The 12,167-nt window shown below is 44.6% G+C and overlaps 2 protein-coding genes across 4 annotated transcripts; one reads left to right on the top strand and one right to left on the bottom strand.

The window, feature by feature from the left end:
• Nucleotides 1–217: 217 nt before the first annotated feature.
• Nucleotides 218–2,542, top strand: LOC146236966 (serine/threonine-protein phosphatase PGAM5, mitochondrial-like). The gene is made up of 6 exons (XM_084687523.1): nucleotides 218–607; nucleotides 783–964; nucleotides 1,045–1,170; nucleotides 1,271–1,356; nucleotides 1,859–1,989; nucleotides 2,159–2,542. The coding sequence occupies exons 1-6, from the start codon at nucleotides 390–392 to the stop codon at nucleotides 2,307–2,309; spliced, it is 894 nt and encodes a 297-aa protein (XP_084543649.1). The 5' UTR covers nucleotides 218–389; the 3' UTR covers nucleotides 2,310–2,542.
• A 10-nt stretch (nucleotides 2,543–2,552) lies between these two features.
• LOC146236965 (ankyrin repeat and LEM domain-containing protein 2-like) lies at nucleotides 2,553–7,840 on the bottom strand. Of its 3 annotated transcripts, XM_084687521.1 has the most exons (12): nucleotides 7,744–7,840; nucleotides 6,730–7,114; nucleotides 6,411–6,611; nucleotides 6,024–6,217; nucleotides 5,623–5,811; nucleotides 5,391–5,513; nucleotides 5,223–5,286; nucleotides 4,932–5,113; nucleotides 4,715–4,821; nucleotides 3,786–4,388; nucleotides 3,572–3,703; nucleotides 2,553–3,476 (listed from the first exon to the last, which is right to left on the bottom strand). In XM_084687521.1, the coding sequence occupies exons 2-12, from the start codon at nucleotides 7,082–7,084 to the stop codon at nucleotides 3,329–3,331; spliced, it is 2,298 nt and encodes a 765-aa protein (XP_084543647.1). In that variant the 5' UTR covers nucleotides 7,085–7,114; nucleotides 7,744–7,840; the 3' UTR covers nucleotides 2,553–3,328. The 3 variants fall into 3 exon arrangements, with proteins under 3 accessions (XP_084543647.1, XP_084543646.1, XP_084543648.1); XM_084687520.1 differs by lacking the exon at nucleotides 7,744–7,840 and having other exon boundaries at nucleotides 6,730–7,718; XM_084687522.1 differs by lacking the exon at nucleotides 7,744–7,840 and having other exon boundaries at nucleotides 6,803–6,866.
• Nucleotides 7,841–12,167: the final 4,327 nt, after the last annotated feature.

Raw genomic sequence — 12,167 nt, 5'->3', positions numbered from 1 at the left:
AATATTTTGTAAATAGTAACATTTCACAAATTTGTACTGAGTCCTAATTTCTTTTGAGACTGATTTTTTTAGGCGATCACCGGCGAAGTCCAACACGTTGTAACCATGTCAGAATCTTTACATCAACTCCTCCTCTACCGAAAGCTTTTTGCTGACACCTTCGGGTGAATATGAGTACGGCATTGTTTTTGCAAAACGTAGTTTGTCCTTCCCTTACGCCGTACTTGCTTATTCTAAAGACGAAGGAGGCAGGAAGAAGTACACTAGCGCCTCGGACATAGAATCTGTTTTGTCACAAAACATTATTTACATGTCCACTAATACGCCGGTGATAAAGAAGCTGCATCAGGATTTTCTGATCTTGGGTTATTGTCATTTTTCTGGCAAGGATGTCTTTCAGAATAGTAACAAAGCTAATATGTGGGCTAGCGGGCAGTTCTGCGTTGCTTGTGGCAATGGCAGAATCGAGAGGATATCTGGAAAGACCAAGCCACGCTGAAAGTTCAAAGATCTGGACCGCCCTCGCAGTTCTTCAAGCTGCACAACCTCAGTCTTGGTCAACAGGCCAGGACTACAGTAGGACTACCTGGGACAATAATTGGGATAGGTAAATAATTTCTTATTAACGCACGCTGTTTGGCAAGCATCTCTGCGCTCCACATAGTGGCCTCAACACCAAATGCAAATGAATGTTAAAATGTCCATTAAGCTAAATGTTGCGCCCCCAGTCTTAATGCTGTGCAAACAGCGGAACCCCGTTAATGTTGACTAATGTGTTACAGGCGTGACCCCTTGTCACTCACAAATGGAAAGAGAAAGAACGGCAAAGAGAGTACCAACGACGAACCGATAACAGAATTGGAGAATAACAAACCCAAAGCTACTCGACACATCTTCTTAATCCGTCACTCTCAGTACAATCTGAATGGGACAGTTGACAAGGAAAGGGTCTTAACTCCTTTAGGTATGGGCTCTGTCAAGCGATCAGGCAACAACAGAGGTTAAAGTTCAAATTAATAAACTAATGATTTTATTGTTTTACAGGCCGGGAGCAAGCCGAGTTTACAGGCCAGCGATTGGCTGCCCTGGGGCTGAAGTATGATGTTTTGATCCACTCAACGATGACCCGTGCCACAGAAACTGCCAACATTATAAGCAAACACCTGCCAGGTTAGTGAGGATCTCTGATCTGTAATTACTGTTGTTTGTGCAGAATAGCCTCACCATTCAGGATGATAATGACCACTCTGTCCCTCTTGGTTTGCATTAGATGTGGATCTGGTAAGCTGTGACCTGCTAAGAGAGGGTGCTCCCATTGAGCCAGTACCACCCATTTCCTGGAAACCAGACTGCGTGGTGAGACCTTTGGCTGCTTTCGAAATAGTATCTATTAGTATCTATTATTTTTCCTGTGACCCAGCTAAACTAGGGGGGTCTGGGAGAATGTTCCCCCAGAATAAATTTTTGAAAATGTCCTTTTAAATAGTGTCCTCTAGTGGGTTTTAGGTAGAGGAATTAACAACAACAACAACAACAAAATTATTATAAAAAATTGGGGGGCTCCAAATATAACTAGATACGCCATGAGTTAATTAAAAGATTATTTGTATGTGTTTGTTAACAAGTTATATGTATTGTTGAACCGTGCCTGCATGACAGCAAGCTGCAATGTGTGTGAATGTTTTTGCATTGTGCCTGTTAAATAGGCCTACAGACCCCTCATTGACCACAAAGTGGCTCGATAATTTGTTAACAATTTCACATTTCTAAGCGTTGACACCTGTTGTGTCGTCAAGGCTTTGTGAGGACTACTTCTGGAAGTTAGAAAGGTTCTGACTCTGTTTGGCGCTTCCTGTAGTACCACGAGGACGGGGCTCGCATCGAGGCAGCTTTCCGCCGCTACATCCACCGCGCCGATGCCAAGCAGACTGAGGACAGCTACGAGATTATCGTCTGTCACGCTAATGTCATTCGCTACTTCGTGTGCAGGTATGTGGCTGTACACACACAGACACGCACGTTGCTATGTATAATTCTTTAGCGGTAACACCCACTCGAAAGATGTCACACACACACGATAGACCGTGTATGGTTGATTGGTTTTGTCGCTGCCGGTTTTAACCACCCGACTAAAACGGTTGTTTGTTGACTCTTCCAGAGCGTTGCAGTTTCCTCCGGAGGGATGGCTGCGTCTCGGACTGAACAACGGTAGCATCACCTGGGTCACCATCAGACCGAGCGGTAGAGTAGGACTGAGGATGATGGGAGACTCTGGATTCATGCCGCCTGATAAACTCACCCGTACTTGAGGCATCTCCAGCACGGATCGCCAAAATATGCCTCTAACCCGACCCAACTTAGCCTGACTTGCTGAAACCGTTATCTCCGCAGAGGACCTGATAGCATTCAGTCGAAATATTTTTTTGGAAAAAAAAGGTGGTTTTTGTATGTATTTGGACAATGTATTTTACACCATGCCATTTGTATGTTAATTTATGAAACTATTCTTTATTGGTCAGATGTTCTGGGAATAAACCTGAATATTAGAACAGTTATGATGGTACTCTTTTTAATCAATCCGTACACTTTATATAAAAGTATTGCACGAGTGCTTTAATTCATTCCCAAGCAGTTTACATAATTCTGTCATACATCCAATAACCCGATGCTCCATTATAATGTAGTCTAGAGCAATGCAAACATGCAAAAGTGCTGAGTTAGGTGTGAATAGATACTGTGTCTGGAGTAGTCCAACAGCCATAACAAATTAACCACTGTGCAAAATATAAAACTCTTAACAGGTAAAGTCAGCTTCATGACATTAATCATTGAAGCCAGTATCTGACAGCATAGTTATTAATAGAGGACTGTTGACCCATGTCAGCACAAGTCGTTTTGTTATTCTCGACAATGATGCAGCAGTATTTATAGAAAGCTTCGGTAACACTCCAACCGATTGTCTGTGTAAGCAATCAGGGATCTCTTATGTGCTTACGTTGATCACAATCAGTGTATCGTCTATTGCCTTATTATCTGTTCGTGTATGCGGTCTTATAATTCAGACACATCCACTCCTACTGTAACACATGTTGAGATGACAGTCCAGGATCTATGATGTTGTGTCTGCCCGATGGAATAAAAAAGCACCTGTTGGCTATATATACATTTTCTTTTCCTCTTTCCACTATAAATTCTGTGCACTGTGTGGTCATTATTTGGGTCAATAGTGTTGAGATTATCTCTCCAACCTGGAGATTGCTTCATAGCAATACACCCGGACTCCAACTGAATAGTCTGAGAATGATCATCATCTGGCGGGGTTTTCAGGTCAGTTTGGTGACCTGAAGAGGGTCTTACGGAGGATGTGCTGGGTGTAAGAGTTCTGTGTGGGGCTGTGAGCCCCAGGGCTTGTGGAGTGGGGTCTGCTTGGAGTGAACCCCTGGGTCTCCCTGCAGCTTCTTGTGGGACTAGGCCAGCTGGAAAGGTGGCAACATGAAAGTATTATTCAACGTGGGCTAGAGAACAGAACGAAGAGCACAACGTTTGGTCGAAGGCAAAAAAACAAACAAACCTCAGCCTCTGTGATGAGGGATAAGTCTGAATATTATCCTTCCACTTTGTAATACAGGGGTATTTCTCAGGATCAATCTCTAGGTCTTTCACGGCGTCTAGAACATCCCTGTCCAACTTGGTAGGAGATAGTCTGGAAAAAGGAATACCAACACTTCATTAGATGATTCCTGGCTGATTTGGGCAGGTCCTACCCCAAAGTACTACAAACTCACCCCTGGATGAAAGCGGTCTGTGTTGTGGGGGTGTCTGCCGTGAGGACCGTGTTCACAGACGTATCTCCAGTGGACTTGTAAGACGAAGAAGAAGAAGACTCGGAACATCTCCTGTCCGTCCGCACGTCTCCAAGGGAACCTGAGCGTTCCGAGCCCTCGTCTGCTGTTAGGTACTCCTCGGAACAGGCGCTGGACAGCTCCTCGTCCGCCCTCCCCTGGTTCCTGCCCCAGGTCCTCCAGAAGCTGCGGTCGCCCAGGTCCAAGCCCTCTGCCCCCGCCGCAGAGAGAGCAGGCTCTTCAGCCCCAACTCTGGCCTCTCTCGGGTCTGCGGTTGCGCCGCGATGGAGGCTAGCTCTCTCAAACTCTGGCAGCAGGTTGCACACAGGGGACTCCGACCTCGTCTCTGTCGGCGGAGAGCTCGGGTCCATTACAGCCGCCGGCGTTTGAGGGTCGTTGCCATGGACACCGGTCAGGCAGTGGTCGTCTTTCCTCTTCAGGTAGTCCTCCAGCCTCACCAGTCCCTCCTCGGAAGAGAGGTCGACAAAGCTGTCCAGGAAGCCCCAGTATTCGGCCCATGGATGGCCCATGTCATGTGCGATTTCCCTATTCAACAGGGTACAGACAGATGAGACTTGGTCTGAAATGACGAAAAAAACAAACACAGGGATATCTCAAGTGTCCCGAGACACAGTTGTGTGATTTGATATATTGCTGTATAAGTATAATTCCATGTACTCCATCTCGGCAGACATTAAAGAATATTTGTCCAAATTGCATTTGCTGTGTGAGCCTTTGCGCTGGCATTGTGTTTCCGTTAAAACTGAGTGCTGTGGCAAAAATTCCACAACATTTGTCACAACAAAACCAATTTTAATCGGTCACCAGCTAGATTAGATTGCTCCAGCAGTTTTGAGGTGTCCTCAACTCACCTCCCCACACGCTCCACACCTCTATCAGGGTCTGACTTGAGGATGCCATGGAAATACATTGCTCGCTCTCTCGATGGGGATTTCCACAGTTTGTAAAACTCTTCTGCCTGTGAGACACAGTGAAACTGTTTTTAACAGGTGTTCACACCCGAGTGTCTAAATACTCATTGCTAAGAGCCAGGTGATGATGACCATGGTTCCTTGGATTGGTTGCTACCTTTGAGGGACTGAGGGGGCCCACATAGGCCTTTACAGTCATGACTGGGTCTATGGGACTTCCTGCTTCCCCACAATTCAGCAACTGAAAATCGCCCCCCTGTGAGTCAGGTGACCATGGCAAGCCAATCACAGGCTGGAAGCTGTTGTCTGTGTCTCTCAGCAGAGGGACATAGCACCTATCTGTCAGAAGCAGACAGCGTTACTGTGTGTTGAACAATTTTCCATTCCATTGTTTTACATAACGTTTATGAATGGAGACTAGCAGTAGATGTATAAAAGCATGACGCACCCTCCAAATAATCTCTGATTTGTTTCCTTATTTCAGGGGATTTTTTATTCCTTTCACATATAACCTGAAAAAGAAAATTATCATTTGATGTGTGAATAAGTATCATATACACTGTAGACACCAAGTGGGAATGCTGTGCGTTTACTGGTGAGCCCTTTGGTGACTTACACTGGGGGGCTTCTGGTTATACTTGTTTTTGCGGTGTTTATCGATGGCAGGATGAGAGCACAGAACGTTAACCACATCTGGGCAGCCGAACTTACAGGCGTAGTGTAGAGGGGTTTCATTGCTCTGTAGGAACACACCGACACATATCACTCGCGTTCCGTAGTTCCGGACCTTCAAAAAACAACAGCCTGGACTACAAATACCAAAGTTCCGGCATCGCTAGGCTACTCACCGCCTTGTCCGGAGTGTTGAGGTACAGGTCTACAATGTAGTGGATGCGTTCCTGCAGCATGTGTTCCTGGTCGTCAGGGTACATGAGGCTCATGAAGTCTGGGTTCTCCAGGGTGTCCAGGAGTAGCTGTGCTATTCCAGCCTGGTTCTCTTTGGCCGCCACGTGAAGAGCATTGTAATGACATCCTTCCTGGTGACACACACACACAAAACGATGATGATGAATGATACACATACATACATGATAATAACCTATTATTACCTAATATAATGTAATACGTGATCATATTAATGCAAACAAGCTTCTGCTGCCATGGAAGTGACGCCTCATGGTACATTTAGTCATTTAGCCATTTAGTCATGGTACAGATAGTGGTGTAGCATGTACCGCAGGCTACACACATGAACGATAGTGGGGTTGTCTCCGGAACCGATGAGGTATCGTGGGTTGGACCAGACCAGGGTACTGAAGGCGTCCTGGTCACCCTGCTCCACAGCCTTCCTCAGCTTGGCAGTCAGGTCCTGGGTCCTGGGGCTGCGGAACTCATTAGCACGTTCCAGGTTCCCCGCAGAACCTCCCCCAGGGGCAGCACCGCCTTAGCATCAGGGGATTTGCATATTTCAATACGTTATAAAAGTTTAATATTCTAGAATACTCTTTGCAAATGACCGCAAGCAAACCGCGAATGAACGTTTAGCCAAAAACATCGGCTGACATGTTTAACTGAGGTTGTTAAAAGAAAACTCAGGGACCACTTGTTTTGGATGGAGGTAGATATATGGACATACCTGTGGATGTTACAGGTCCCCAAGGCCCTGTCTGTGGCCCGTCTGGTGTGCTGATAGTGGGCTGGGCTGAGATGTGTCCACCGCTGCCCTTTGCAAACGTCTCTGCTTCTTCTCTCGTTGAGAAGGCCTTGAACCGGGCCCCTTTCACAGTAATCATGGCCCTCAGAGCTTTCTTCATGTCCACATACACTCTAACTTTGTCTGATGAGAGAGAAAGCACAGATTCAAAAAAATACTCTCCCCGCATTCTCTTCTAACCATCCCATTACGGTGTTAATGATTGTGTTTCATCAATCCTCCAACCGCCATGATGACTCACCCTCCTTCCCCGAGGCCTCCTCCTTAGGAGGACACACTCCATAGTACACAGGCGGAGAATCTGGCACACTCACTTCCTGTGCCTCTTCAGAAGGGTGAGCTTCTTTCCCGTCAGATGTCAGATCAGGGCTGCTGTCCAGGTTCCCTCCCTGCCCTCCACCTGCCAGTTCTCCATTGGAGAAGGAGGGCCGTCCGGGGTCATCCTCTTCTGTCTCCAGGAGGGTGCGGGCCAGCTTCCTCTCGAAGATCGCCCGGGTGGTGGCGGTGATGGGGCCGCACTTCAACCCCGCCTCGATGACCTCCTGCCGCAGTTGGTCTGAGGTCAGCGACCGGAGCCTACTCAGCAATTCATCCATGATGCTCTCTGTACCTAGCGCAGAGAAAAACTGGTACGACAAGCACGTTATGCAACAATTGCACACACCCATAACTCTAGTGGCAGCCCTAGGCTTTTAGAAGTAAAACATTTAGTGTTTAAGTTTGCACGCCGAATTTGCTGTAGCTAAGAATCTAAATACTTTATCTAACACATCTTAAACAAAAACAAAAGATGGGCGAAAGCATTTACATATGGGGAGGTACATACATGCAGGCAACTTGCTGCATTTTTTAGGATTTTCTTTCCATGTTGGATAAATGTTGAAACTGAAACTGGTTTATTTACATAAAGGATAGCGCAATCTTATTGGTCAACATGACGCTTTTTAGCCCCGCCCGTTCAGATAATGTAGCAGTGTCACAAGATGTTACAAAAATTACGTTTCTGTGCAAAACTTCCCTTGGTCATTCACGGTCATTTCTTTCCATTTGCTGTGACACTTACTCTAACGCTACACAGTCCTATAGACTGATCCGTCGGCATATGAAGATAGATACATTTTCACATAGTAAGGATCACATTTTTTCAGACGAGTGAGTTTCTCACTTCAGCAAACGTCGAGGCAAAATGTGTATTGGCATCAATATTGTGTTTAGTACAGTGTCTATAACGGACAAGAAGGTAAATATTGCTCACCTACGAGCTGTAGAGGTGGTCCGTCTTACACATTCATGCTTCTCTGTATGTTTTATTGCGTCTGGGCGTCGACTCTAACTTTAGACAGGGCGTATTCAAGATGAGATGACTAATGTTGTTTAATATAGCCATTGTGGAGATCGTAGTTGTCGAGCAACTGTATGCAGCAGGTGGCGCTAGTAAGTCGTTAAGCAGCCTTCTAAAACACATCTCATTGACTCACACTTAACAGATGAGTTGAAGACATTCAAAAATTAAATAAATAAATAACTTGTGAACTACGAAGAGCTCTCTGCCAATATCGCCGCTAAATTCACATACGACGTGTTGTATTTTGTCGAATTCGTTGAACGACCACCAAATGTCACTCCTTCATCTGAGTAACATGGACATTTCTCTTTCCAAGAACACGTCGTCCTGTTCCGAGTCTTAAGAAAGGGAGCCGCCGGTGGATACCTCAGCAGCAATTAGTTTCCTTGACATCTCCGAACCCTCCTGTCAGAGTGCCTCGTCTGCCCCTGATAGAGGCAGAGCTATGGGGTCGCCTCTGATCCCTGCTGCAATTTAATTAACCAACTCCCTTCCTTCCTTTCATCTTGAGAGAGATGAGGGGAGCCAGTGGCTAGTGTGTGTGTGTGTGTCTGTGTGTGTCTGTGTGTGTGTGTGTGTGTGTGGCAGGAGGGGTACTACTGACATTCTCATTGGTTCATTGGCCCCTCTCTTTCCGCCTGCCAGGCACAGATGGTATTCTTTATTAGTGTGTCTGCCAGGATCATTCTGCTCTGATGAGGACAGCCTGAACAGGCAGGCCATGACATCCTCTGGGAGGAGAGAGACAACCGGCTGATCTGGAAGATTCCAGGGCAGCAGTGAAACGGGGACAGGGGTAAGAGAGGACGTAACTTTATTTTTCAAGCCTGCAAAGGAGTTCACAGATCACAGCTCACACCGACGAGCAAGCTCAGCTACATTTACATGTTTCTTCCTATTCATTTAGCAGACGCTTTTATCTGAAGCGACATACGAAAAGCGTATTAATGCGTACGTAAAGCGCAGCCGGGTTCAGGGATCTGATGAGAGCGGATCTGTCAGTATTTCGGTGGTCAATGACTCAAAGAACGGTTTGTATTTACCAGGTGCTGTGCAAAGTAAACACGTCCCACCCACCTGGCGTGGTGAACCATTGATATCGGATGGCAGAGTCACAGGTTCAAATCCCACCTGTATGAAGCTTTGGAATTCAGCAGACGCATAAAAGTGTCTGCTGAATGAATACATTCTTAGAAGAGCTGCAAAGCAACAATGACATCTCAATGCCAGTACTGTGAAAGCACAAGTCACTTTATTCCTCTGACAGCACGGTTAGTCTTGAGGAAACATCCATGTTTATCTGGAAGGAGGGAAGATCCATGTTTATCTGGAAGGAGGGAAGATCCATGTTTACAGGATACTGGGGATGAACTGTGCAATGTTAGTTAAGTGGTAGAGCGTTTGACTGCAGATCAAGAAGTTGCAGGTTTAAATCACCCTAGTTGTGAAAGTGTCTTCAAAATGAACACATTATATTCCCTCTTTATTATATACCCTCTCTAATTGACCCAAATACATTTTTAAAAAATCCCTCTTGACAATGGATGATGAATATGAAAATGGTTTCCTCCTGATATTGAGGTTAGCTTTATCATACACATTAGGCTATCAGCCAAGGACATGAAGCATTCTTTGACTGCCTATTGTTTTATCACACACATCGCACACTGTACAGTGGTTTCCTATTGATTGACATCCACCCAACCTCTTTATAGTCAAACATTTAATCCGCTTTTCAGTATTTTCACTGGGAAACACACTCCTCAAAAGCCTTTTACAAATGCAGTCAGTGTGTTGTTTTTTTTCTTGTTGTATTTGGCAGACGCAACGCCACCATGTTTGCTGTCTGCAGTGTGTCCTAATCGTGCTATTGTTTTTACAGCTGGTTCTCTAGATTAAGAATAATCTCCATCTTGTCTCTAGTTCGTTTTTTCTTTCACAGGATAAAACAGTAACGTGATGTACCACAGTCATTGCAATTCACTGATTTCCAAACAGTACGACCAGGTGAATAGAGAATTTAAAATGAGTTTCAGCTTCAAACATTTCAGTTTGAATGATACTCGGCTAAAGTACAGTACGAAATTGAATATAATTTCATCTTCGTTGCACTTGTCATTTTAACAAGCAGTCTTTTCTCCACCTTAGGGATGGTGTGCTTGCTATGCGATGTTACAGTATAGACAGCAGACAAAAAAGACATGCAATGTATGAGTTTCGTTCATATTGCAAATGAGTGAATCTGTTTGAGAATGTAAATCGAATCTAAATTTAAACAGCCGTATTTCTTCACATTAGTTGCTTCTCAGAGTTGAAATGGATTGTCAGTCTCCTCTTTCTGGCTCTGGTTAATTGCAATATCAAAGGCTTTCGGTTTTAGAAAGTCATTATTTTCTAATGAAACATCGCACATGGGAGGAAAATGTGAGACACAAATTGAGGGAATTGAACTGCTACACATCCCAATGGAGTCAATAAACTGAGTTACTGAAGCTTTCATCCAGCCCAGTCCTGCTTCTCCAAATACCTTGAGCAAACACAGGGCCTATCATTATGCTGATACAGGGAAGGACTTATCTATGGAACAGACCCGAGACAGCCATGCTGGTTTCAGATGTCTACGAAACCAAAGGCAACTCACCCTCAGACTAAAGCGTGCTTTTTCTCTCTCCAGAGAAACAATTCCATGTTTATTACTATGCAAACGTATGGATCTTTCATCAACTTAACGTGTGAAATTCTCTCAAATGATTTCACTGTCACACAAACTCACCGGGATCAAAGTGCTTTTTCACTTTTGCCAGATACAGTCATTTATGAATTAATTATCTTGTTTTTTCTCTGTGTGAGGGCTAGGACAACAAGCTGAGTTTGTTGGGAGTACATTTCTCTATCTACTGTGTTTTATGCTATATAGAAAAAGTGGTTGGCATGGTAACATCATTTGCCAATGGAAACCTTCATTTATATTAAAGACTGTCTCTCAGGGGTGCTGTCTGGAGACTATTAAATATTCTTAATGACAGCATATCCAGGTTAAAGCATGCCTGCCTGGATTACATTATGCATGGTGATTGTCCAATTTACTCTTGACAGAAAAAACACTATTATATATATACGTATTTTGCAGCAAAGTTTTCGGTTTAGAGCTGGTTGATTTATTACAGGTTTAAGCAGTGGTGTATCATCCCTGTGGCTGACATGTGGCAGATATGTGCTACAGAATATGTACTCTCAGATGTGAAAGCATTTGTGGTTTAAAGACAATTGAGCAACTGCAAAGGAGTAGATGCTGTGGTCATGATGGGCTTCTGGATGTCTGAATAGATAGGAAATGAGGTCACAGATGTAGGGGGTAGGGTTGGGGCACAGGAAGCTGGAGGGCAGATATGGGGGCAGCTGTTTCACCCTCTAGCCTCCACAGTGAAAGTACCCTCTGTGTAACAGCACCTGCAGTGGCCTGAACACGAAGCAGACCCATACTCCCTGGAGACCTTCCAAACGCTTACGTTCCATTAATTTAGCACAAGCTTTTATCCAAAGCGGCATACAAATGGTACGTATGGAAATTACAGCAGAAAATCACAGACTTAAAGTGCACAATTCTAACAGTGTTTCGGGGGTTAGAATCAAGGAACGTTTACACACACACACACACACACACACCTGCACATACTCGCATGCACACACATACACACCCACTCATACACACCCAGGTACATTGACCCCCTGTTGAGGCAGCCCCTGCGGTGTGGTCATTAGCCTTATAACCCTTTTGACTTGAACCATTATACCAGCCACAGGAAAACATCATTAAATAGCACTTCAAACCACATTGATCAGTTTCACTACATCAGCACACTCCACATAGAACAGAGAGAAACATTAGGTGCCTTCTAATTAAGGCACATAAGTTTAGCTGCTTATCAGTCCTTGTTTTTTCAATAAAATGTATATGGTACAACTGTATATACTAAAAACTCTGAAGACAATGATTGCAGCACAGCCTATGATATGTTTCAGTAGAGTCAATGTAGTTTATTTGACACACACACACACACACACACACACACACACACACACACACACACACACACACACACACACACACACACACACACACACACACACTGCCAACTGTAGGACCAGAAAGTAACCTGATCATTTCTTGCTACTCGCCATCATCAAGTTGCCATAAAGCGTTACCATGGAGACAGTGTTTAAAATTGAAACGTTTATGCTATCAGGGCATATTGATGAAATTATCATGTGAAGTTTAGCAGCAGACCTTAGCTCTCATCCAACTGCACGGCTGAACCATAGACAATGTCAGA

This window comes from Hypomesus nipponensis, chromosome 22 (assembly GCF_054491055.1).
Source record: "Hypomesus nipponensis isolate SF chromosome 22, ASM5449105v1, whole genome shotgun sequence".
NCBI classification, from domain to species: domain Eukaryota; kingdom Metazoa; phylum Chordata; class Actinopteri; order Osmeriformes; family Osmeridae; genus Hypomesus; species Hypomesus nipponensis.
This window is presented reverse-complemented; position numbering and strand designations above follow the sequence as displayed.

Bases quoted from the DNA above. Each gene is read 5' to 3' on its own strand.
- LOC146236965 (XM_084687520.1), bottom strand. From the start codon at position 7,156: ATGGGTGTGTGCAATTGTTGCATAACGTGCTTGTCGTACCAGTTTTTC. The intron at 6,218-6,410 runs GTATGTCCATAT...CCTGATGCTAAG, and splicing joins GGGACCTGTAACATCCACAG to GCGGTGCTGCCCCTGGGGGA. The intron at 4,389-4,714 runs GTGAGTTGAGGA...CCTGTTGAATAG, and splicing joins GGTGTGGAGCGTGTGGGGAG to GGAAATCGCACATGACATGG.
- LOC146236966 (XM_084687523.1), top strand. From the start codon at position 390: ATGTCTTTCAGAATAGTAACAAAGCTAATATGTGGGCTAGCGGGCAGT. The intron at 608-782 runs GTAAATAATTTC...AATGTGTTACAG, and splicing joins TGGGACAATAATTGGGATAG to GCGTGACCCCTTGTCACTCA. The intron at 1,171-1,270 runs GTTAGTGAGGAT...GGTTTGCATTAG, and splicing joins TATAAGCAAACACCTGCCAG to ATGTGGATCTGGTAAGCTGT.